The sequence below is a fragment of the Anomaloglossus baeobatrachus genome, chromosome 9, assembly GCF_048569485.1.
Source record: "Anomaloglossus baeobatrachus isolate aAnoBae1 chromosome 9, aAnoBae1.hap1, whole genome shotgun sequence".
Taxonomy (NCBI): Eukaryota; Metazoa; Chordata; class Amphibia; order Anura; family Aromobatidae; genus Anomaloglossus; species Anomaloglossus baeobatrachus.
The window spans coordinates 40,027,329-40,054,016 of NC_134361.1; the positions used below are offsets into that span (position 1 = coordinate 40,027,329).

The 26,688-nt window shown below is 45.0% G+C and overlaps 1 protein-coding gene and 2 long non-coding RNA genes across 3 annotated transcripts in view; all 3 read left to right on the top strand.

The window, feature by feature from the left end:
- LOC142251099 (cytochrome P450 2G1-like) overlaps positions 1-20,830 on the top strand; it is a 45,330-nt gene extending 24,500 nt beyond the window's left edge. The window contains exons 7-9 of the mRNA XM_075323613.1: positions 15,179-15,366; positions 17,590-17,731; positions 18,818-20,830. Of these exons, the coding sequence (XP_075179728.1) occupies positions 15,179-15,366; positions 17,590-17,731; positions 18,818-19,005 (518 nt within the window). The 3' untranslated portion in view covers positions 19,006-20,830. The remainder of the gene's footprint in view (positions 1-15,178; positions 15,367-17,589; positions 17,732-18,817) is intronic.
- On the top strand, positions 2,260-3,150 carry LOC142251100 (uncharacterized). Its single transcript, XR_012725287.1, has 5 exons — positions 2,260-2,373; positions 2,517-2,587; positions 2,681-2,747; positions 2,910-2,983; positions 3,067-3,150. It is a non-coding gene; the product is annotated as an uncharacterized LOC142251100 (long non-coding RNA).
- LOC142251101 (uncharacterized) lies at positions 3,171-4,029 on the top strand. The gene is made up of 3 exons (XR_012725288.1): positions 3,171-3,238; positions 3,390-3,517; positions 3,616-4,029. It is a non-coding gene; the product is annotated as an uncharacterized LOC142251101 (long non-coding RNA).
- Positions 20,831-26,688: the final 5,858 nt, after the last annotated feature.

Sequence of the window (26,688 nt, forward strand, 5' to 3'; positions counted from 1 at the left end):
CAACATGTTCCTGGGCTGGTGGGAGAACACCTATGTGTTTGAGGACGAGGATGTCATTTTTTCCCCCCATATACAATTTTGGGGGCGTTATATTGATGACATCCTCGTCCTTTGGACAGGCACGGAATCCCTCTTTGTGCAATTTTTGGAAAAACTTAACAACAACAACATTGGCCTAAGGTTCACGTATGAGATGGATAGGGACTGTCTGGCCTTCCTGGATCTAAAAATCTCAAGGGATACTTGTGGCAATTTGGCCACTACGATCTATAGAAAACCTACGGCAACCAACAGCCTCCTTAGGTGGGAGAGCTACCACCCAGCCCCCCTGAGGAAGGGTATACCGAAGGGACAGTTCCTTCGTCTGAGAAGGAACTGTTCATCACTTCACGACTTTGAATCCAAATCCTTGGATATGAAAAGTAGGTTTCGTAGGAGGGGATATCCCTCACAGATCCTCGAACCAGCATATAAATTTGCCCAATCCACTCAGAGAAGGGAACTACTAAAACCTATGAAAAAACGAGAAGATGATCAGATCATTAGGCTTATAGCCACCTATGATGATCAAAATCCTAGGGTTATGGAAATTTTGAAACGCCACTGGCCTATCCTACAAACGGATCTGGATGTGGGTAGACATATATCCCCACACCCCAGCGTTACCTTCAGAAGGGGCAGATCTATCAAGGACCATCTAACTCACAGCCACTATGTACCCCCGAGAGGAGAAAACACATGGCTAGATCGAAAACCCCAGGGGACATTCAGATGTGGGAGATGCGTGTACTGCCCTTACATTAATCGGAGGAAGGAGTTTTCAAACATTAAGACCAGAAGATCCTTTAAAATTAAAGACTTTGCCAATTGTAGAACGGAGGGAGTAGTGTATCTTTGTACCTGCAGCTGCCCCCTGGCCTATGTTGGCAAGACCAGGAGGCAGCTGCGGGTCAGGATAGGGGAACATCTGGGTGACGTTGGTCATGAGAGAGACACAGCCATTGCACGGCACGTTAACCAGTGTCACCAGGGAGATACGGGGGCTATCTCTTTTCAAGTGATTGAAGTTGTTGGTAAACCAGCACGTGGAGGTGACTGGGACAAAAAAATTCTACAGAGAGAGGCAAGGTGGATTTTCCTTCTTGACTCAGTCTCCCCAGGGGGACTTAATGAAAATTTGAGCTATGTTAGCTTTCTCTAAATCCTACCTGATTCAGTATAAAAGACAAGAGCGTTCTGGTATCAAATGGTTCCCCGTCTTCCATATATATATATTATGTTTTTCTTAATCTGTAGGCACCTTGGGTGCTATCCTTGGGTATGCCCCCTTTATGGATACTGGGTCCCCAGGATGTGGGGGAAACCCCCAAACCCCCCCCCCTCCCCCCCCCCCTCCCTCCTCCCTAATCCCCCTTTCCCCCACCCCCCCCCTCTTATGCCTTTCCGACAACTGGTGCCTGGTGTGCACCCTCTCCTGTACAGTGCCTGTTCAGAGATCTGGAACATTTGCTGATATACTCAAATTTAGGCATATTACGTGTGAGCTATCTTTAAGGCAGAATATAACCTCACACTTTTGCAGCTATATATTTTTCTGTCTGATTATGGATATTGCTTCTAGCTCTCATGCCTAGCCCTGAATGAGCAAAATGTCATGCTCAGTTGCTGGGCACCCCCCCCCCCCCCTAATTTAGCTGAGGTCAATAACAGTAACTTTATTTATAACTTTTATTGTCCTAGGTATCTTACATATATAATGACATATCACTTCAGTATATCTTACACTGTCCCCTTATTATGTAGTGCTGCCTTGTGCAGCTTAGCTCTGCACTGGTCTATAATGCCTAGAGCTATGGTCGAGTAATAACCGAAAAATATATCAGGCACCCCCGTTCATACGGCCTCCTTGGGTTTATAAACAAGTAACCTTCCTAGATTTATACTTATCCTATTTTGCCCATGTTATACATAACGGCAGGTTACTTCCAGTTACCTAATACGGCCTCTTCATCTACAGTATTTCATTCTGCTAAGCTGTAGCTCAGCTCTGCATTAAGCGACATGTCACTTTAAGCAGCATGGCACGCCCCTCGCAATCCTCCTCTATTCTGAGTCTGGACATGTGATGGATTCATACGAGATCGTAGGATTGGCTTAAGAGATCTGTCAATCACGGATTCTCAGCCTGTGGGGCGGGAGCAACACTGTTTACTTCCGGTCGCGGGAGGTTTAAAACACCTCCGTCCGTGGAATTAGGCACATATCATCTGGGCACAGGACAGGACACAGCGCTGGCTCCCTGCGGTTAGATGTGCTTCGGCGCTCGGGACACTTTGTCCTTGCAGGTTGAGCTTTTCTTCGGACCAAGTATCGGTATGTCTTTACACCTTTTTGGAGTGTTTTCTCCCACAGGACATTTCAAAGGACGAGTAATGGTGCTGTAAATGTCCTGTTGTTTCCTCTTGCAGAATCGTTATGGGATCACCTGTAGTGATCGTTTGTTTTCATGTCTTTAGGTGAAAGAAGTGTTCATTATAACACTTGGTCACTATACTGGAACACTGTGTAAAGGAGCTTTTCTTTGCAGGTATACACTTTTTTCCATAGATGTATGTCCTGTCCTGTTTATATTCACATATCTCTATGCGGGATATTAGATCATTATTATTATTCCTTTTAGGATTATATAGATTCCGATGCTGCGTATTGATACAGCACCCCCTACCTCAGTGACCAAGAAATTACAGGTATTTATTTTTCAGGACTAGTCAGGTGTCATCTAGTAAATTTATGCTTGCACCATTTGTCCTGGTTTGGTGGATACAGGACGATATACCACACTGATGTGGCTCCCTAAGGGAATTCAACGTACTTCTAGGTCCATGACTATTATCCTTTTTTCATTTTAGGACTGGACACACTAACAGTGTAGATATTGGTGTAACACCATCAACTAAAGAAATTGGACTCTTTGCATGTATAGGTATCTACTTTTCTCTATGGGACACTGTAGGTTTCCTGAATCTACCTTGTTTAATTGGTATTTTACTGTCTCTGTCTATGCAGATGTCCCTGCTGCCCTAATGTGACCTAGACATGGTTAGGATGTGATCCATAAGCCTTTTAAACACAAGGATAGGAAGACTCATGTGATACCTTAGGAGTTTTTTTGTTTTTTTGATTTACTAAACTCCTAGCATCCCATTGGCTATTCATCCATTTTTGGAGTTATAACGAGGTATTTTTCATCTTATCCACTTTGTTACCTCTTTCCTTCCTCCCCCCTCCCCCCTCCCCCTCCTCCCCCCCCCCCCCCTTCCATTCCCCTTCCCCCCTTCCAAGCCTATCAACTCAGTTCCTCAGAATATTTTCTTGTCGGCTTTATTTAGAGACAAGTTCTTCTGAATGAGAATATCTGCCAGCATATCATGTGATTAAAACCAAGTTTTTCTGGTATATTATCAAAAGGCTTTCGGGTTGGACCGTTCATATCCCGCTCTATAACTATTACCGTTATGTAAGTTATATACCCAAGAGAATATAATGATTTTTCAATCTACTTTGATGAAGTTATATTAAGACATTACTTGTCCTCTCTTTTTTGTGCATCAACAGGTATGACTTTTTTTACCCCTGATGATCCCCCAGCATTGCGTTAGGTGGGGGAGAAACGCGTCGGGAGAGCGTGGGGTGACAGCTACTGCAGCGGGTCCCCTACAGCTCCACCTAACAAAATTTAAATTCATCTGACTGAAGTATCTATTTGAGTCAGGAACCAAATTTAACGCATTTGTGTTTATGTGTATATTTATGGTTTTGCACTAATCACCTGGGTTGGTGGTGGACACCCCTTGGCTAGAGATAGGGACAGGGAGGGACAGCCACCCGGAACGGGGAGTGCCCAGTAACTTAGGACACCCTCCGTCGTCAGGAAGGGTCAATAAAGGCTATGAGATCAGTAATCTGACGACTCTGTGAACATCTATCTATCGCTATCCTTTTCACGCTGAAACTATCTCCTCCCAACATCTCACTGGCACTGTGTTGTCCTTTATGTATTTTTAGAGAGACACTGTTTGTCATTTTTTATAATTTTCTAAATAAAACTTAAATATTTTTAGAGGTATTGTTTTTTCTGTGGTCTTATAATGGAGACACAGGTGCCTGGCTGTTTGCTGATGAGATCCAATATAGCAGGGATAGGTAGAGTGAGTGTGAAGAGGGGAGCCCTATCCCGGCCAAGGGTCACTGACTTCTCTGCTTCATTCAATGTGTGTACGTGTGATGCTACCATTGGGGCGTGAGACACTTAGTATTGCGTCTGGTGTTACCTCCATCTGAACTGCTGGGTCCTTGTTGCAGAAAGGGAGGGCGACAAAGCACACACTAGTCTTTTGTAAATAATCAGGAACCATTTTATTGAAGGTCACCACTTCCACCTTACTTCAGTCCCTCAGTGCCACTCGTGCTGTTGCTGCTCTACCAGGAAGGAGGGATTTCTATCTTGCTGGCACTCACCCTGGGAACTATCCTAAAGCAGCTGAGTCCTATATGCACTTCCTCCCCCTGTAACCTTTCCTTGCGTCCTTGTGGCTACTGTGTATCACTCAAGCCTTCAGATGTCTTAGCAGCTGCCAACCAGTTGCGGGTCCTGCCAGCGTTTTTCTCTATACTCCAACTGTGACGCTCCTGGACTATCAGGTCGTCACAGGGTATTGCACAATCTGCCCTCCCGTGCAATAACCACCTCCTTGGTTTTGGGTCCCTAACTATATGGTGTTGTCTACATCAGCTAAGCAAACCCTAGATACACTCTGCACCACACCCACCAAACACACCAATGGACGGCTTGAGTGGAATAGAGTCACTCACCTGGGGGGTTGGAGAGGAGAGGTCAGGAGTGTCACAGTACAGAGTTTGGTCCGAGAAGGGAAAGTGAGAGGAGGTCAGGAGCAGGGCTCCTGGGAAGCAATCTAGGTGGCAGATGGTGGTCTGGGCCTAGAGGAGCATGACCCCCAGTTACAGGGGATCGTGGCAAGGGGCACGGATCTGTCGAGGAGGACAGCCGGCGGCCTTGCACCATCACCGGGCTGGGACCAAGGCACGGCGGAGTACGTGGACCCTAGGTCGGGGAGTAGCTTCAGGCAACCCGATAATTTACCCAAGGAGAACGGAGTCTTCAGGAGCTGTTCCCACCTGCTCCAAAATCGGGGGTACTAGCGCAACGAGGGGGGTAGGACTTTCCACCCAAAATGGTCCAGAAAATCCCAAGCATGAACCCTGAGAGCAAGCTCCCACACTTAGCCATAGTGGGGAGCGGGACCCGGCAAGTTTCATACTACTGGGACCACTAAAGAAGTAAACTGAGTGCCAGGAGGCAGGTCATGAATCACCAGGCAGCACGATTGGGGACAGGACCCGAACTAAGCTCCCCTCAGCGGCAGCGGTGTCCAGAGACTTGTTTAACTAGTTGTTGGTGTCAGCTTAATGGACTGAGTGAGTACTACAGTGACCCCCTTGTATCCAACGGCACTCCCCCACCATCACCGAGCCCCGGGGTATCCCCCCTACCCGTGGAGGGTCACAACACCTGGCTGTCCCACTCAATCATCCCCGGGTACTCCCAACTGCAGCGGTGGTACTCCTAATTACCACATACCATGGGTGGCGTCACAAGCTCTATAACTTCCCTTGTAAATATCCCCCCTTCATTTGAGTGGCCGCACGACCCCCGGGTCCGAAGACAGTCGAGCCACCGAGCATCCGGATCCGAGCAGCTCGGCTGCTGGCACGGGGGCGGCACACCTCATCCCACCGATCTTAGGACACTCTACCGCCCGTCCTCAGGGTGAGGTCTTGACACATGGGAGGATTCCTCCCTTCCTGGATAGGTCCGACTCCTGGCCCTGTCCGTACACTATAGCTCCTGTCACTTCACTGACTACAAACTTCCTTGTACAGTACTTCTCATCCTACATTGCTCACTCCTCCCTCCTTGTCTCTGTCTCCCTGTTAACCACTCCACTACTTGCTTGTGTTCCTGTTCTATACTATTAGCTAATTCCTGCTGACACACCACTCCTGCACACTTGGTCCTTGGTTGCACTACACTAAAACATCCTATTTTATTAATACCATATCTATACTATCCTTAACACTTTAGCTACTGTATTCCTGGCTCTGCACACCATGTCTCCCGCCTGACAGAATGAGGGGCCAGCATTCTACATTATACGTTTTTTACAATATTCATATTCAATAAGCATGCATATTATCAAATACGTATCCTTACTATAAAACATATAATACCTGCGGCTACTAGGTGGAACCGAACATCGCACTGGTCAAGCTCTGCTACATCTTACATTATATACAATACCCTTTTATATGCTTTATATATTTATAATACAATACAAGTGCTACGTAGGATGGGACGTGGCTCAGCTACTTCCTACAAGAGTACCCCAAAATACAGCAACAGCAGATCTGTCAGGAGTGAGACCATGTCGGTCATAGCGGTAGAAAGAATAAACGATTCAAGTTTGGTTTGCCATTAGAACTCCGGCGTCACGTGTTTGACTACTGTGTCTATGATGTGGCCTGCTGCGGGGTCATGGATGCCAGCCTGAAGGAAACAGTAAGTCTCGCACATTTTGCTTGAAGTCATACACACACACTGACTCTCTCGGGCAAAGGAGTGCGGAGCCCCCATGGCCCGGCGTCCATACTATCCTTCACATATGTATCTTAACCCTAGAACACGCAACCATAGAAATCTAACATAGAAAACAAGTAACCTAGCAGGCCTGCGAGGCCACAGGTATGCGTTCTAAGGTTAAGATAGGACTATTAAGAAGGAAACAATAAGGAGTGATGGTCATTATAATTTTCAGCAGTGTTTACGCTATCTAAAGGAAAAAAACAATTTCCATGTAGATGCGGTTGTTTGTATTCCCCTATTCCCCGGGTCCTTGACGGTGGGCGGATCTTGATTCGTGCCTCGCTCCGTTAAGAACCTTGCTTTACCTTTGGGCTGTTTTCACTGGAACTTTGCTAGTAATAGTTCCTGCTCTGCAGTGTGCACTTCTGGTTCCCATGAGTTCGTTCTGATCCTCGTCCCGCTACTCCGACTCCTCTCCCTGTCCACCGCTCCATCCATCTTGTCTTTGCTCCCTAACTTCCTGACCCTCATTTGTCTTGTTCTCTCAGTCTCGCTTCCCCCCTTTGTACTGACGTTGCCCTTCGGCTTCTGACCCTGGCTTGCTCTCTGACTACAGTTCTCCTCCCCCTCTGTACCTGACACTACCTCCCGGATTCCAACCTTAGGTTTCCACGTGACTTTGGCTCCTCTTTTTCCTTTGAACTGACGTGACCTCCCGGCTCTGACTTTCGGTATGTACGACCATTTGCTACCTCCCAGTCTAGATATTGGTGACATCTAGTGGGCAGACGCCATATTACACCTAGGAGCTCTACACCTCTCCTGTGTACTTGCACCACCTGGTGGTAACATTACACTCCCGTTCACTCTTTTTTTTCTGATATCGGACTATATCTGTGAATTAATAAAAAAAATAAGTGTCTGTTTTTCACATTTTTTTCTTATGAGCACACAGTACATTTAAAATTTGTTTACCATTTTGTAACAAATATTTATATATAGTGGACAAGTTTGTTTTTTTTAACGGGGCGGGGCTACTAGCAGTTTGGAATGACAGTGGCCTTTTTATTTTATTTACTTTTTACTTGTCTTTTTTTTTTATTCCTTTATTTTTCACATTGTGTCCCCTGTAAGATCATACAAGACCTTTGGGGCAACATTTCAATATTTAAATATTTTTATTTTCATCTTATTTCCCCTGTAACTTGGCTTGGTATATTAGCCCCAGTTAAAGTGGAAATGCAGCCTCCTGGCTACAGAGCAGGGCTGTTTGGTCTCGTAGGACCCAGCAGCTTGTGCTTCCTCACTATACAAAGTGATTACATGCCCGCAGTGTATAGAGGAGGAAGCACTATCAGCTTTTCCCTCCTTCTTTAGCGCCATGTATACAGTGATGAAGAAGGCTCCGACAATAAAACTGTCTCCACCTTTTGTATGGGGGCTCAGAAACAGCCAGTTCCCCTCTCCAGAAACAGTGCCATATCTGTCCATAATGTTCACTAAAAAAGGAAATATAATGCTCACCGTTGCAGGAGCAAGCCTGTATGAATCCTCCCAATGAATATCCTGGGTCCCAGCATGGTACTCGGCAGCCAGCCGTATGATAACATGAAGCAGGGAATGGAAGGAAGGATCCAGCTCAGACTCCAAGGATAAATAAAACTTTATCTTTATTTCATCTTCTTAAAATATATATTCAAACAGGTATTATGGCACCAGCTTAATCACACTGACAGATGGGAAATGTATAACACACAATGCGTTTCGCCCGGACGCCTTCTTCAGGTCATAGTCCAGGACTATGCTAATTTTGTTTTGGGACCCATATGCCTCAAATTACAAGGAGGGAAAGTCAAGAAGACACTTGTATAAAAGTATTTACTCAACTTTCCAAGGCATGTGTTACGGGGGGCTGTCTGATAATAACCGAAAGGAGTATCAGACAGTCAGGGTCCACCGTGCAAAGACTTTGCTGCAGACTATGGCAGAGTGCAATACCTCTGTTAACTCACAGAAGGATATAATAAGTAAGTAAAGCAATTCCTCCCTTACTTGGAGGGTGTGTGGAATGATCTCTGTTAACAATCACAGAGACAAAGGCAATGTGTGCGAAATGGCACCTACCTAGGTCCGCTCTTCTAGTGGTGCAAAAGAGACGAACAGCAGCGTAAGCCGCACAAAGCTCCTACCTGCGTTCGCTCCACTAGTGTGCGAGGACACGAACCACTAGATATGGCACCTGCCTAGGTCCGCTCTTCTAGTGGTGCAAAAGAGACGAACAGCAGCGTAAGCCGCACAAAGCTCCTACCTCTGTTCGCTCCCCTAGTGTGCGAGGATACGAACAACTGCCAGACGCAGTATAAGGAACGTTACCCTAGCGGCAACGTCCACCTACGAGTAGAATCACAAGGCCCAGCCAGACCATGTGCCTCAGGCACCTGCCTATGTCCGCTCCCCTAAGAGGTAAGGATACGGACAGCAGCCGAAGCTGTAAGGTATAAGAACGCTACCCTGCCGGTAGCGCTCACCTAGCATAGACAGAGGAATGCCTAGAGGAACGCGCACAGAGCGTCTACTCATATGCATGAACCAAGAGGACTGAGCACCATGCGGCGTGTGTCAGGGTCTTATATAGACTCTGTGCCTCATCCAAGATGGAGGACACCAGAGCCAATCCGCTGCCAGAACGACAGGAGTGACGTCATGCTGGCCTATCACCGAGCAAGACGTCACAAGCACATGACCAGCGACCAATCGGCATAGAAGGTGTCAGAGACATGTGACCTCGTGTCAGCGATGATGTCACCCACACATGTGCAATGGCTCCAAGATTGGACTTAGTCTCCGGCGCTCGCACATGTGCAGTAGCAAGAAATCTGGACTTAGTCTCCAGCGCTCGCACATGTGCAGTAGCACGAAATCTGGACTTAGTCTCCAGCGCTCGCACATGTGCAGTAGCACGAAATCTGGACTTAGTCTCCAGCGCTCGCACATGTGCAGTAGCAAGAAATCTGGACTTAGTCTCCAGCGCTCGCACATGTGCAGTAGCAAGAAATCTGGACATAGTCTCCAGTGCTCGCAGCAACCGTAACAGTACCTCCCCCTCAAGGGCCCCCCTCCCGGCGACGCAGGTAATCGGCAACTAAGTCGGGAGCATGGACAGCCTCCTCAGGCTCCCAAGAGCGATGTTCCGGGCCATAGCCCTCCCAATCTATCAAGAAGAACCTGCGCCCTCTAACCATCTTAGAACCAACTATGGCTCGTACCTCATAGCTAGAGCGAGAGGAATCAGAGGCAGGAGAGTGCACTTCACGAGCGTGAGGTAAAATAGCCGGCTTTAGCAGTGAGACATGGAATTTGTCATGAATCCTAAGATGGACAGGTAACTTCAATTGATAGACTACAGGATTTACCTGTCGAAGAACCTCATAAGGACCCAGGAAGCGAGGAGCAAATTTGACAGAGCTCACTCTAAGTCTCACGTGTTTTGCAGAGAGCCACACAAAGTCCCCTGGAGAAAAGACAGGAGCCGGGCGACGAAACCTATCGGACACCGTCTTCATACGGTCCTTAGCTGCTTGGATCGACTCTTGAGTCCGATCCCAAACCTCTCTGGCATTAGTTGCCCAGTCGGCCACAAGAGGAGGAGGTGCAGCAGCGGGAAACGGTACCGGTACCCTAGGGTGTTGCCCATTATTGAGTACGAACGGTGTCTGCCCAGTGGCCTCAGCCAGCGAATTGTTAAGGGCAAATTCTGCCCAGGGTAGGAGGGAGGACCAGTTATCGTGGTTCTCAGCAACAAAGTGTCGAAGGTATATAATCATAGATTGATTGGTACGTTCAACCAAACCATTAGTCTCCGGATGGTATGCCGAAGAGAGATTCAACTCAATTTGCAGAAGGCTACAAAGATCTCGCCAGAAACGGGAAGTAAATTGCGGGCCTCTATCACAAATGATACGATCTGGCATCCCGTGAAGCCTAAAGACATGCTTGAGGAATAGTTTGGCTAGTACCCTGGAAGATGGGATTCTCGATAACGGTACGAGATGAACCATCCGGGAGAAATGGTCCGTAATGACCCACACAAATCTATGTCCCTGTGAACATGGAAGATCACCCACAAAGTCCATGCCTACCACCTCCCATGGTCTATCTGGCACTGGTAAAGGATGCAAGATCCCAGCCGGTCTCTGCCGTAATGGACGGTTGCGAGCACACGAGTAGCAGGAACCGACATATCTCTTGACGTGGCTGGCTAAGTGTGGCCACCAATACCACCTCTCCAGTAACTCTCGTGTCCGCCTAATACCAAAATGCCCACCCACCTTTGAGGTGTGGGCCCATGACAGTATATCATTCTGTCGATCAGGCGGAACAAAGGTCTTGCCCGGTGGGATTTGGTCTAACGTCACAGGGGAGAGCGTATGAAAAACCCTGGAGGGAAGGATAAGACGAGGTTCGTCAATCTCTTCCTGGGTAGAAAGCATAGAGCGAGACAGGGCGTCTGCCTTGTTATTCTTACTCCCAGACAGATAGTTGATGGACAAGTGAAAGCGGGAGAAAAACAAGGACCAGCGGGCTTGGCGAGGATTCAGACGCTGAGCGGTTTGTAAGTACGTCAGATTCTTATGGTCTGTATAGACCTGGAAAGGATGTTTCGCTCCTTCCAGCAAGTGACGCCACTCCTCCAAGGCTAATCTCAAGGCGAGCAGTTCCCTATCCCCAATGGTATAGTTTCTCTCTGCCGGTGAAAAGGTTTTAGCAAAGAAGAAACACGGCCTTTTTCTACCTGCACCGTTCTTTTGATACAAGACCGCACCAGCACCCACTGAAGAGGCATCAACCTCTAAGAGGAAGGGCTTATTCTCATCGGGTCTTTGAAGAACGGGAGCAGTTGAAAAGTGTCTTTTTACTGCCTCAAAAGCCTGAGATGTCTCAGTAGACCAGGCTTTGGGATTAGCACCTTTCTTAGTCAAGGCCACCAAAGGGGCCACCAAAGTAGAAAAATGGGGTATGAACTGCCTGTAATAATTTATGAATCCTAAGAAGCGTTGCACCGCCTTCAAGGAATGAGGTTCGGACCATTGCAGGACAGCAGAGAGCTTCGCAGGATCCATAGCCAGACCCTCTTGTGAGATAATGTAACCCAAAAAAGGCAATGAGGACTGCTCGAATACACATTTCTCGAGTTTAGCAAACAATGAGTGCTCCCTTAAACGGGAAAGGACACGAACGACATCCTGACGATGAGTCTCCAGATCAGGAGAAAAAATCAGGATGTCGTCCAGATACACCACTACTGAGGATAACAGTAAATCCCTGAACACATCGTTTACGAAGTCCTGAAATACTGCGGGTGCATTACATAACCCAAAAGGCATGACGAGGTATTCATAGTGACCGTCTCGATTGTTAAAAGCGGTCTTCCATTCGTCACCCTTTCGAATTCGTACCAAGTTATACGCACCCCGCAGATCCAACTTCGTAAAAACTTGAGCTCCTCTCAGTCTGTCAAAGAGCTCCGAAATTAAAGGTAATGGGTATTTGTTCTTTATTGTGATTGCGTTGAGACCCCTGTAATCTATGCAGGGACGCAAATCACCCTCTTTCTTCCGAACAAAGAAAAACCCAGCTCCCGCGGGAGAGACAGACTTACGAATGAACCCCTTCTCTAAACTCTCTCTTATATAGGTCGACATGGCCTCCGACTCAGGTATCGACAGGGGGTAAACCCTGCCTTTAGGTGGAACCGAACCTGGGATAAGGTCTATGGCACAGTCATACGGCCTATGGGGTGGAAGAACCTCAGCACCCTGTTTGGAGAACACGTCAGCGAAATCCAAATAGGGTGTAGGTATGGGAGAGAGATCAGTTGATGCAACCGCAACGACCTTAGGTGGTAAGGGAAGACATCGGGACTGACATTTCGAACCCCAACTAATAATGCTGTCAGACTCCCAGTCAATGTGAGGAGCATGAGTCCGAAGCCATGGAAGACCCAGAAGGACGTCGTCTATACCCTCAGGCAAAACAAGAAAAGAAATCTCCTCTATGTGACCCTGAGACAGGGAAAGGCGCAAGGGAACTGTCCTCAATGTAATGGAGTCAGACAACATAGTTCCATTAACAACACGGACAGGAATAGGCGCCTCTAACATGATAGAGGGAATATTGTGTCCCTTTACAAATCCTGAGGACACAAAAATCCCGTCAGCTCCGGAATCCACAAAAGCCATAATAGGCCATGTATTCTCAGATAACAAGAGCTGACCTGGGATACAACACTTAGAGGGTGCAGAAGACGTCTCTAGTAACCCCCCTCTAATGGTTACTAGGCCAGGGAGTTTCCCTGACGACTAGGACACTTGTTGGCATAGTGCCCAGCCTGACGACATACGTAACATATAGGAGGACCAGACTTGCGTAGTCTGGAGAACGTATGACCTAACTCCATAGGAGTGGGAGATGTTTCAGATGCTGAGGAAGATGGTAGTGGACCCTCAACAACTGGAATAGCCCGATGCTTAGGGCGTGAGGAAGAGACCTCGAGTCTACGTTCCTTATGGCGTACATCGATCCTCGTTGCAACTGTGATCAAGTCCTCCAGAGAAGCAGGGACCTCACGAGTAGCAAGGGCATCCTTGACATAGCCTGCCAACCCTCTCCAGAAGATAGGAATCAACACCCTCTCTGGCCAATCTAGTTCTGCCACCAGAGTTCTAAAAGCAATGGCATAAGAACTAGTGGATAACGAACCCTGAGATAGATCTAACAGTCTCAGGGCCGCATCATGGGTAACCTGCGGACCCATGAATACCGCCTTAAGAGCATCAAGAAAGTCTTGATGTCTCAGAGTAACCACATCAGAGCGCTCCCATAGGGGAGTCGCCCATTCTAAGGCTTTGTCCTGAAGTAATGAGATGATAAAGCCTACTCTGGACCTCTCCGTAGAGAAGCGAGAAGAGTTGACCTCTAGGTGTATCTGACACTGACTAATGAAACCACGACATGATCTGGCATCGCCAGAATATCTGTTTGGCAGAGCAAGTCGAGGATCATGTGCAGATGTCACCATGGTCTGAGGTTTATCCTCTATACTCTTGAGCCGTGACTCAAGTACTTGTATGTAACGGTGTAACTGCTGATATTCTGCCATAACTGCCAGACCCTTGGCTCAGTCCTAATGTTACGGGGGGCTGTCTGATAATAACCGAAAGGAGTATCAGACAGTCAGGGTCCACCGTGCAAAGACTTTGCTGCAGACTATGGCAGAGTGCAATACCTCTGTTAACTCACAGAAGGATATAATAAGTAAGTAAAGCAATTCCTCCCTTACTTGGAGGGTGTGTGGAATGATCTCTGTTAACAATCACAGAGACAAAGGCAATGTGTGCGAAATGGCACCTACCTAGGTCCGCTCTTCTAGTGGTGCAAAAGAGACGAACAGCAGCGTAAGCCGCACAAAGCTCCTACCTGCGTTCGCTCCACTAGTGTGCGAGGACACGAACCACTAGATATGGCACCTGCCTAGGTCCGCTCTTCTAGTGGTGCAAAAGAGACGAACAGCAGCGTAAGCCGCACAAAGCTCCTACCTCTGTTCGCTCCCCTAGTGTGCGAGGATACGAACAACTGCCAGACGCAGTATAAGGAACGTTACCCTAGCGGCAACGTCCACCTACGAGTAGAATCACAAGGCCCAGCCAGACCATGTGCCTCAGGCACCTGCCTATGTCCGCTCCCCTAAGAGGTAAGGATACGGACAGCAGCCGAAGCTGTAAGGTATAAGAACGCTACCCTGCCGGTAGCGCTCACCTAGCATAGACAGAGGAATGCCTAGAGGAACGCGCACAGAGCGTCTACTCATATGCATGAACCAAGAGGACTGAGCACCATGCGGCGTGTGTCAGGGTCTTATATAGACTCTGTGCCTCATCCAAGATGGAGGACACCAGAGCCAATCCGCTGCCAGAACGACAGGAGTGACGTCATGCTGGCCTATCACCGAGCAAGACGTCACAAGCACATGACCAGCGACCAATCGGCATAGAAGGTGTCAGAGACATGTGACCTCGTGTCAGCGATGATGTCACCCACACATGTGCAATGGCTCCAAGATTGGACTTAGTCTCCGGCGCTCGCACATGTGCAGTAGCAAGAAATCTGGACTTAGTCTCCAGCGCTCGCACATGTGCAGTAGCACGAAATCTGGACTTAGTCTCCAGCGCTCGCACATGTGCAGTAGCACGAAATCTGGACTTAGTCTCCAGCGCTCGCACATGTGCAGTAGCAAGAAATCTGGACTTAGTCTCCAGCGCTCGCACATGTGCAGTAGCAAGAAATCTGGACATAGTCTCCAGTGCTCGCAGCAACCGTAACAGCATGCTACATGGTTATACTACAAGTTTCTGCTGCTAAGTGTACAAATGGTGCCTTATGCTAAAATATAGGTCCAATATGGTAACCATGTAGCTAATTTCTGTAACTGAATAACTAAACATTAATCTATAATTTCAGCTAAAATCCACAAGGAGATTGATCAAGTAATTGGAGGAGACCGAGCTCCGAACTATGAAGATAGAGTGGAAATGCATTATACTCAGGCTGTTATCCAGGAGATCCATCGGTACAGTGACGTTTTGCCTCTCAGTCTTCCCCATATGTTGACCAGAGATATCCAGTTTCGAGGATATGACCTCCCCAAGGTATGATCTTCCTATGTATCAATTAATCATTTATGCATTTTCTGGGATATTGGTCAAACCAGTGGGACCGCCATGGGGTCTACGAGTACACAAAGAATAAAAAAGTACACAGTGCATGTGATGTAGACACAAATATAATGATTTTTATTTTATGCAGCAGACAAAAATTGACTTTTGACACCTGCTATCAGCATTTGTATTAACTGACTTTGAGACATCAGCCAGCACTCACATCCCATCAGGGCGCCATGGCTATATTTAGCAATCCATAATGATATTTTTTTTTAATTATATCTAAAGTACAACCAATAAAACTTGCGTTGGGCATGAAAACAGTCCTGGGTGGCAAAAATCAGCTATGTTATTATGATGTAGAACAACAGAAAGACATTTTTAACTGAAATCCCTTTTGAAATGGGTTGTGCTAGATCTGCTCTCTAAAGCCCGCTTTACACGCTACAAAATATCTTACGATGTGTCGGCGGGGTCACGTCGTAAGTGACGCACATCCGGCATCGTAAAGTATGTTGTAGCGTGTGACAGCGACGTGCAATTGCGATTGAACGAAAAACCATTCATTGCATGCACGTTGTTCATTCCTGACGAATTGAACGTCAGGTTGTTCATTGTACCCAGGGTAGCACACATCGCAGCGTGTGACACCCCGGGAACGATGAACAGATCTTACCTGTGTCCCGCGGCTCCCGGCCAGCAATGCGGAAGGAAGGAGGTGGGCGGGATGTTTACGTCCCACTCATCTCCGCCACTCCGCTTCTATTGGCCGGCTGCCGCGTGACGTCGATGTGACGCCGAATTGAACAACAAATTGAACGTGCCGCACATACGATGGGGGCGTTGCAAATCACATACGATATCGTATGCAAAATTGCAACGTGTAAAGCAGGCTTTAGGTGCGGTTCGAGGTACACACAGGAATGGTTTCCATTTAAATTTGTGCTGGTTTATTTTGGCTTCATAATTCTGGTGAAAAACCAAACTCAAAACAGCATTTGTTCAGCATAAAGGAAACAAAATGACCTTTAGTACAGTCCATATAACTGCGTGGTCCGCACGCTCAAAAGTTCAGCTTCTTACAATTTGAGCACAACTCTGTAGGTCAGCTCACCGTCAAATACACCGAAACAGTGAGTCCAGAGGCTGCTATTTTTAGGCTGGGTCGCGGCCCAATATGCATTGGTCTCCCCAGCCTGAGAATACCAGCCCCCAGCTGTTGAGCTTTATCTTGGCTGGGCACATCATGTTATTTTTTAATTATTTATTTTAATATTTAAAATAAGGAAAAAGCCACATTCGGTTCCTTTTATTTTGATACACAACCAAGATAAGTGCAGCGCTGGGGGCTGCAGCCTGTAGCCATATGCTTTATCTGTGCTGGGTGTAATAATATGGGGGGACCCTATGCCAATTTATTTATTTATTTATTTTTTACTGTACAATAGACTTCCAGACCTTGTCTGTGATTTGAAGCATCAGACGCTGCCACACAGGCTCCCCCTGTCCCGTCTGCCAACATTTTTAATCACCGGATTCTGATCCCCATAGACTTATATGGGGACCAGCTTCCAACCCAGATCTGGATTTGAAAAGCCAGATAACCAAGACCCACAGGTCCCGGTTATCTGTGAGTTCGCCCATCACTAGTAGTGATATAGTTAGTACGAGCATCACTGCTATTTTTTATGTAGCTTTTTTAGTCAACGCCAGAATTGGATCCATCAAGAAGTATGAGCCCTTTGTTTAAATGTACGACTCATTTGCCTTTAACTCGAAATATTGCATCAAAAGCTGCAGTGCCTTTTTTTAAAGTTTTTTGTATGAAACTATCCTTAGGCTCAGGGGCGTAAATATTTTCGATGCAGGGGTTGCTATCGCACCTGCACCATGGAGCCTAGTGGACCCAAGACATTTTTTGGCCTATATATAATGTGATAAGACCAATGAAGACCTGCAATAATTAGGGGCCCCGCTGGAGCTTTTAAAGTGGGGCCCATGAGTTTTGAGTTACGCTACTGCTTATGCTGCATTTGGTCCTATGATTACTTGGGAATACTATAGTCCACATGTACTATACAGTATCTATGTCTACATTGGCATATTACCAGGTTTACCAGGCTGATGTCCTACACTGTTCTTTAGTTTCTATTTGTCTTTTGTTTTCTTTCAAGACATAGTAACCTTTTATAACAATATATTATTTTTAAGGGAATAGAAATTTACCCTTTGCTCTGCACCGTTCATCGTGACCCCAAACAGTTTGCTTCTCCATGGAAGTTTGATCCGAACCGCTTCTTGGATGAAAATGGAAAGTTCAAGAAGAATGAAGCAGTGATGCCTTTTTCAGTAGGTAGGAACCTGAAATCCATGCCATGATGCGCTATCTATAGAAGTTGAGAACAAGTCAGATATGGGAACAAAAATTTGGTTTCAGCCTCTAATTTAACCAATTATTAATACTTATTGACTTCAAGCAATGATCTTGAGTAGAGATGACCGAACCTGACCTGTAAAGTTTAGGGTTCGTACTGAACTCTGGGTGACCAAGGCTCAACCCTGAACACGGTCTTTTTAAAAAAAAAAAGTCTGTTTCAGAATTTGGGTGCTGTACATGTGCTAACCAGTCCATCAAGCATTGAGGTGATCAGGTACGCTTGGTGCTCGGCCCAGTAAGAGCTGCTTGAGGTCTCTGAATGGCACTCACTGGAGGTCAAAACAACATTTTCGGATGCTGTGTGTTCCAAAAAAAACCCCTGCTCTCCCTCCCCGGAAATACTCTGTTTATGGCTGGTTGTATGTGGGGTTGAGAGCCAAACTGCCCAACCATTGACTTCCCTTATTCCCATTACTTGAGTAGAGCCCATTAGTTCTGGTCATTAATGACTTATATGATGTCAAGTTCAGGTCTGCTGTCCTTTACTCTCCCCCTGCCTAGTTAGAGTTAGGCCAGTTTCACACTTACAGGGTTTCCAATCTGAGCTGACTGTTTCACAAGCTTAAACGAAGCAGTTAGCTCAGGTCAGGAGACCCGATGGTTGATCCAGGTTTCCCAGTTGGAGATCCATCCATGTTTCATTGATGTGCGAAACCAGCCTTACAATAACTTACTAATCCTACAAGTTGTTTGTGTATCTTCATGGTAAACTTGCTCATTCTTGATCACTGAGCAAAGATTGGCTAACCATTAGCCATTGAACAAACCACCAAAACGCTTGTACGTCAGGTGATCCAGCCGTTTACACTGGCATAAATATAGTTATCAACAGCAATTGCCGAGTGGATGTGCTGCCAAATACATGGATACTGTCTGTATGAGGACAGAACAATGGTATTACTGATCATCGTTCTGTCTCCATCCATTTGTATCGATACCTATGAATGGTTGTGATGGAGGACCTGCCATGAAAGTGCCTAACTTATTTTTTACTCTTTTTAGGAAAGAGGATCTGCCCAGGCGAGGTTTTGGCCCGAATGGAGCTTTTTATCTTCTTGACCACCATTCTGCAAAATTTTAACCTGACTTCAATGAAAGAATTTACAGAGACTGATATTACTCCAAAATTGGCCGGATTCTTAAATGCCCCCATTCACTATGAGCTGTCATTTCTTCCTCGCAAGATCTGATGTATCTTGGTCTTCCCAGGCAGTTTATGGAAGGACTTTCTATAGATAATACACTGTTATTCATCGTTGCCCTTTTTTCTCGTTCATCCTCATGATTATTATTATTTTTTTTGATGACTTGTTTTTGTGTCGGCCGCTGTGTATAAAGTGCGTATATAGCCTCATCTATGTACATTGCTTCAAGTGCAATATAATGTAACATGGAGTATTCACCATGGAAGAATGAAACAATGAAAAATTTGTAAGTGTGTAGAAATTGCAAAAAAAAGTGCAATTTCACAAATCAATACATATATCTGAGATAGGCATATACTCAGATTACATTTTTTTAATCGGGGTCTATACTTATTTTTGATTTATGCATTGACTATTTGTGGATAGTAAGGGGCTGTAGTCGCGGGTGAGGGGCAGCTCGGCAGCAGTCCTCTTTTGCAGTCCACACCTCAGCCACCTCTACAGAGCAAGCGTTAAAGGTATTTCACGGTGATCCTGGCTCGTTGTGTGGTCCTTGTGTGTGAAAGCCATACCTGTGTTTAGGCCCTTGAGCTGACCAGGAATCTTCTGCTGGGGAGTCACAGACACATATACTGATTTGTTTCTCAACAGTCTTTACTCAACATTATGCACAATACTTCAAGCACATCGTCATAATACTTAAACAAGTCTTTTACAGCATAATCAACTGTAAGGCACAGTTTTACTTTAGGCTGTTCCATTGTTCTTGATACTACTGCTGCTGTTTGTCCGTCCTCCTCCTTTTAGTCTGGCACCACAGTTTCACCCAATAAAGTCATAGAGTCCCGCATGGCCATTGTCTCTTCTCACCCACAGGGACCGGTTCTGTAGAACGGTTTTGATCGCCGTCGGATAAAGCTCGTCTACTGTACTCTCTGTGCAGACCTGCTCATTTAGGTCTATGCCAAGCCTCCCCTTGAGGCCTAGTAATGCTGATGTCAGCACAATGACTGGGAAACCTCTCTAGAGTTTGGGCCTGGTACTCACGACCTGGGAATGGAGGTGACCCTCTACTCATCCCCGATCAGTTAGCACAGGGTTAGTTCATGAATGGCATAAACACCTGCTTTCTTCAGCCTAAAGTATCTGATGGCTTTGTACACTTCTCCTTCTCACTATATTACCCATTAGTAGAGCTTTCTAGCTACTCTTCTTCCACTGACCAGACTCGGATGGAGTCAGGCTGTATCCTGCAGCTGGCTCCTCCTCTTGTGGGCGACCCACCAAACTTAGCTGTTCCCTGCCAAAGACTTCCTGTCAATAGGTCATATCTATTGTCTTCACCAGTGAATAGTACCTAACCCTGCCACTAGTAGTTGGCCACACTGATACTGTATGCATAATAGCACTGCATACATAAACACAATTCACATTATTATGAGTCAACGAAAATTGGTGTCTTCAGGACAGGGGCACAAGGGCCTAGTCCCCCTCTTACAACTGTATAATAATATAATAATATATACACTGGTCTACACCATAAAAGCGCAATCTATGCTATGCTATATAGGCCAAGTCTACACTATATACACACAATCTACATTATATATGCACAATCAATACTACATACTCACAGTCTATCAACGCACATTCCACATTATATATTCACAATCTTCGCTATATATACCCATTCTACATGATGAACGCACAGTCTACACTATGTAGGCACAGTCTGTGCTTTATTTGCACAGTCCATACTATGTAAGCACAGTCTATGCTATATATGCACAGTCTACACTATATTATATACTCTATGTACAATTGGTGCTACATGTACAGTCTATGCTGTATATCGTGAAAATAAAATTATCAAAATATATTATTATTATTATTATTATTATTATTATTATTTAGACACTAGAGATGAGCCGAGCGATTAAAATTCTAATTTATCAAAAATGAGATTTGTTTCAAATAAACGTTGGCAGATTTCACTAGTGGAAAGGAGAAAGCGAGAGATTTCAATAAGGTATGTGTATTCCACTGACCTAGTGGAATCTGGAGATAAAAAACAACTCCGTCATACAAACTGCCTGTCCTGTGATCCACTGAACTCTGATAATCCATGTTCTGACTACGAATGTACAAGGTCTGATATTATGCAATAAATACACGGTATGTTGAAGCTGCAGGGCACTAGGGGGAAGCCATGTCGGCCATGAGAATTACCCCACTTACTGATGCCTCAACAGCATGAGAACCCTCTTCTTCCACATATCCATGCTATATAGACACAGTCTACATTATATAAACATCTTACAAAGTCTCAGGGTAACAGATGGGGTAAATATAAATATTCTAAGGCCACTCCAAAAGTTTATATTAAACAAAAAGCAGAGAGGGAGCACTAAAGGGCCATACATCATAAATGAATATTGAGACTCCTTGTAATGAAAGATTATAGACAAATTTATTTCAACATTACAGTAACAAGGAGACAACATTACAATTAGTAAGAAAAGTGCATAGGTGCAGGAAAAATGGTTACAGAGAAAGTTCCCAGATCATGGGCCCCTGCCATAATGGCTACAAATTACTGGGTCAGCAGTACAAGTTCAATGCTTTATAAATAATACATATATTGCCGCTTACCCATCAAGAAAAAAGTGCAAAGTGCTATGTAAACGCCCAGGCAGGGGTCCAGTACAGGGGACGGAAGCCCCAACGCGTTTCGCTGCGTTAGCTTCTTCGGGGGGCTAACGCAGCGAAACGCGTTGGGGCTTCCTTCCCCTGTACTGGACCCCTGCCTGGGCGTTTACATAGCACTTTGCACTTTTTTCTTGATGGGTAAGCGGCAATATATGTATTATTTATAAAGCATTGAACTTGTACTGCTGACCCAGTAATTTGTAGCCATTATGGCAGGGGCCCATGATCTGGGAACTTTCTCTGTAACCATTTTTCCTGCACCTATGCACTTTTCTTACTAATTGTAATGTTGTCTCCTTGTTACTGTAATGTTGAAATAAATTTGTCTATAATCTTTCATTACAAGGAGTCTCAATATTTATTTATGATGTATGGCCCTTTAATGCTCCCTCTCTGCTTTTTGTTTATTATATAAACATCATCTATACTATATAGACACTGTGTTTACCATTTATACAGGGATAACATAGAGCGAGTTCATCAGTTGGTCTCCTAATCTCCAGCTCCTCCAGCATACCCATTGGAAACTGCACTAATAATGCAGGACTGCCATTATCAGAGGTTTTAGTTTTCGAAGGTGGTCGGCCCATAGACTTACCTTACACAGACCCAGGGACTTAACTACAGTAGGTGTTGGGGTTGTAATTGCACTCAGGCCCTGGAGCCTAGGAGGCCCCAAAAGTCTTTTTTGTCTTTATAAAAAGCTAAAATGCTATTAAAGAGGACAAACCACCAGGATTTTCCTATATAAACTAAAGCCAGTGCTATACTGGCCCTATCATACTTATTCTAAACATATATTTAGCTGTGAAATCAGATGTAAAGTTTCTGAAATATAGGCAAGCAAAGTTACAGAAATGTATGGTTATTTGATTGATAGCAGCTACAGAATATCTAATAGGTGGGTCTGATTTTGCTAGTTATTCCCGCCCCTGTCAGCTGCCTGTCCTTCCTCCCCCTGTCTCTGTTATTACAAGAGGAGGAAGGAGGGAGAAAGGACAGGCAGGCAGACAGGGGCGGGAATAACTAGAAAAACCAGACCCACCTATTAGATATTCTGTAGCTGCTATCAATCAAATAAAAGTGCATTTCCCAAACTTTACTTGCCGATCTCACAACTAAAGGTATGTATAGAATCAGCATGATAGCGCCAGCATAGCACTGGCTTTAGTTTATATAGGAAAATCCTGGTGGTTGGTCCTCTTTAAAGGGAACCTGTCATCAGATTTCGTGACTATAATCTGAGGCCACCACCAGTGGCCTCTTATATACAGCATTCTAACATGCTGTATATAAGAGCCCAGGCCGCTGTGAAGAACATAAAAATCACTTTATAATACTCACCTCAGTGGCAGTGCAGTGCAGACTGGTCGGATGAGTGTCTCCGTTCTCTGGTATCGGCACCTCCTCTTTTGACCATCTTTGTCCTCCTTCTTCTGAAGTTGGGTGCATGACGCGTCCTACATCATCCACACTAGCCAGCATTGAGGTCCTGCGCAGGCACACTACAATACTTTGATCTGCCCTGCTCAGGGTATAGAGCACACAATAGAAATATTGTCTTTCTTATCCTTACTTTTTGACAATAAAAGTAAATCCAGAAGAGCCGAACGTCAATATTTTCTGTTCTTTATGCAGTAGACCAAAATCAAGTTCCAGACAATACATTATTACTTTTCCATAGAGTTAGTCATAGGGTGGTACACAAGCAAAGCTATAGCAAAAAATGGCCTTTTCGAGGGATGGTTCTTAAAAGTGTTACAGACTAAACCCCCAAATTAACTCAAAAGTCTTAGACATAAAAACCCTCTCAATGTCAGAGCCCTAAATTAATATCAGAAGCAGACTAGAGCCTCTAAATGTTTTCCTGCCCCAACCCTCAAAATTAGTTTGATACCCCTTAATATTTTCAGACCTTCAACCAAACCTCAAGACTAGATCATATGTATTATAAGACCCTGAATCAAAAACTTAAAGGGGTATTCCGATCTCCCAGATCCTATCCCAATATGCAAAATCTTTATATATAGTATATATAATTGAATTATTCTGTCTGTCTGTCTGTTTGTCTTTCTCCAAAATGACATGATTACAGTGACAACCGTCGCCACACCGCGCTAAAGAGCCTGCGACCAACGGCTCAGCTAACTGAACAGCCCGAACTACGGGCCGACAGGATGACACCCGACACTTTTCCCCGCGCCCACACGGAGCCCCGACTTCACAATGAGTGCTGCACCCCCGGGCACCAACACCGGGAACCCAGCCGGCACATACCCACCACTCGCCTCCGCCCCCTGCACATATTACCCCACTCGGCTCCACCCCCCCCGCACTCCGCCCTCCGCATGTATACGCTGAACACACACGCACACACACCTGGATAGTACCCTGTCCCCAGCCATGCAGCCCCCGGCACTGAAGTCCCCAGCGCCATGGCCCCGCTCAGCTCCGCCTCACCCGCAAACATGGTCCCGCTCAGCTCCGCCCCCCCACACACATGGCCCCGCTCAGCTCCGCCCCCCTGCACACATGGCCCCCACCCCCGACTCCTTTCTTTACATACAAATGGCAAAAATTATAATATTAAATTTTTCATCAATTGTGACACCAGCCATTTTGTATATAATGTTTTATAGGAGATACATCTTATATTAAGGGTTGCTGCTTAGTACCATCTCTGTGAGTATGTTAACATTGATATTAACCTCTCTTGGGTTTACCTTACACTGTTTTGACTAGATATCTTCATCTGTATATCTATATATATATGCCTAGTACATTGTTGCTCCTTTCTGTAATGACTGCGGTGATGTAACCCGCTTGCCTACTCCGACCACCCTTCCGCACCAATAAAATAAGTAGAATCTTATGATCACCTTTCTTGTGTGTCTTTCAATTAAAAATATAGTATAGTTCTCCTGATATAGGCATGTCTCTTACCTCATGTGCAGGGCATTGCAGGACCTTAGGTATCCATGGTTATGACCATGAGCAACTAACTATGACTATGTGTGGTCGTAACCATGGGTACCCAAGGTCCTACAATGCCACCTGCTACATATTAGGATAGAATCTTGGAGATGGGAATAACCCTTTAATTAATTCATCATCCCCTGTATTCCTATTAGATCTCAGACCTGACCGCTAAATTAATTTCAAACCCCTGAGGCCAATCCCCTTAATATATTCACATCAACTACTTTAATATTAGAACCATAGGGACATAGAATCTTCAGGTTGTACTAAAATCTGTAAGTTCTTATCTACAATACAAGACAATTTCCTCTCTCAGATGGTAGACGAACCGACGAGGGGAGATAATTTGCTAGATCTGGTCCTGTCAAATAGATCGGACACAATTTCAGATCTATAGGTCCGGGAGCACTTGGGCACCAGCGATCATAATATGGCAAGCATCAAAGTAATATTCAATAGAACATTTCAAAGGGGAAATGCTAAAACCTGGAATTTTAGGAAAGCTGATTTCAACAAATTAAGTGAAGAGCTTAAATGTGTAGATTGGGACAATGTTATGGTAACTGGAGATACCGAACATAAATGGGGTACGTTTAAGGATATACTACTAGAGTCCTGTAAAAAACCTATACCCTCTAATAAAATGTTCAGGAATAAAAAGAAACCACTATGGATAAATAAGACTGTACAAAGTATAATGAAACAAAAACAAAGGGCGTTTAAAATCATTAATGCCAAGAATACTGAAATGGCATTTCAGGAGTATAAAGATGTCAATAGGAAATATAGAAAAGAACTCAAGCAAGCAAAATTAGCTACTAAAACAAAAATTTCCAATGACATTAAAATAAATCCCAAAATCTTTTATAAATACATTATTGCCAAAAGGAAAACAAAGGATAGTATCAGCCCCTTAAAATATAATAACAAGTTAATTATAGAGGACAAAGAAAAGACTGACATATTAAACAGGCATTTCTCATCCATGTTCACCAAGGAACTGACTGTTCCAGGAATCATTCAACAAGTCAAAAATCAAAGTTCATCACCTGATATAATTAATTTAACACAAGAAGAAGTATGCCTGCGTCTGAGTAAATTAAACATTGACAAATCCCCCGGGGCAGATGGAATTCATCCATGGATATTGAGAGATATGAGCTCAGTAATTGACAGACCGCTGCATCTCATCTTCTCAGACTCTTTTGTAACAGGGTTGGTGCCTCAGGATTGGAGGTAAGAGGGAAGATCCAGCCAACTACTATCTAGTAAGCCTGACATCAGTAGTGTGCAAAGTTTTTGAGGGCATTTTAAGGGATGACATGCAAACATATATTTCAGAAAATAATATAACTAACAGACAGCATGTATTCATGAAAGAAATGTCGTGTCTAACCAACATGTTGGGGTTCTATGAGGGGGTAAGTGCAAACCTGGATATTGGTAATGCAGCTGATGTGATTTATTTGGACTTTGCAAAGGCATTTGATACTGTACCACATAATAGCCTTATACTAAAGCTCCAGAAACAAGGACTAGGGGAAACTATATGCAACTGGGTAAGGAATTGGCTAAAAGATTATAAACAAAAAGTTGTCATGAATAATATATTCTCTAAATGGGCTATAGTCAGAAGTGGGGACCGCAGGGATCTGTACTGGGAGGAGTGGGGACCGCAGGGATCTGTACTGGGAGGAGTGGGGACCGCAGGGATCTGTACTGAGAGGAGTGGGGATCGCAGGGATCTGTACTGGGACAGATTCTTTTTAATCTCTTTAATACTGAATTTTTGGATGGGATTGATAGTATAGTGTCAGTCTTTGCTGATGACACCAAACTATGTAGGATATTAAAAACTAACCTTGATAATACAATATTACAAAACGATTTGGATAAGATGTCAGAATGGGCAGATACTTGGCAAATGAGATTTAATGTTGATAAAAGTAAATTAATGCACCTAGGATGGAGTAATCCTCTAGCTGCGTATACATTAAATGGAAGTATAGTCGGGACTACAGAACAGGAGAAGGACTTGTG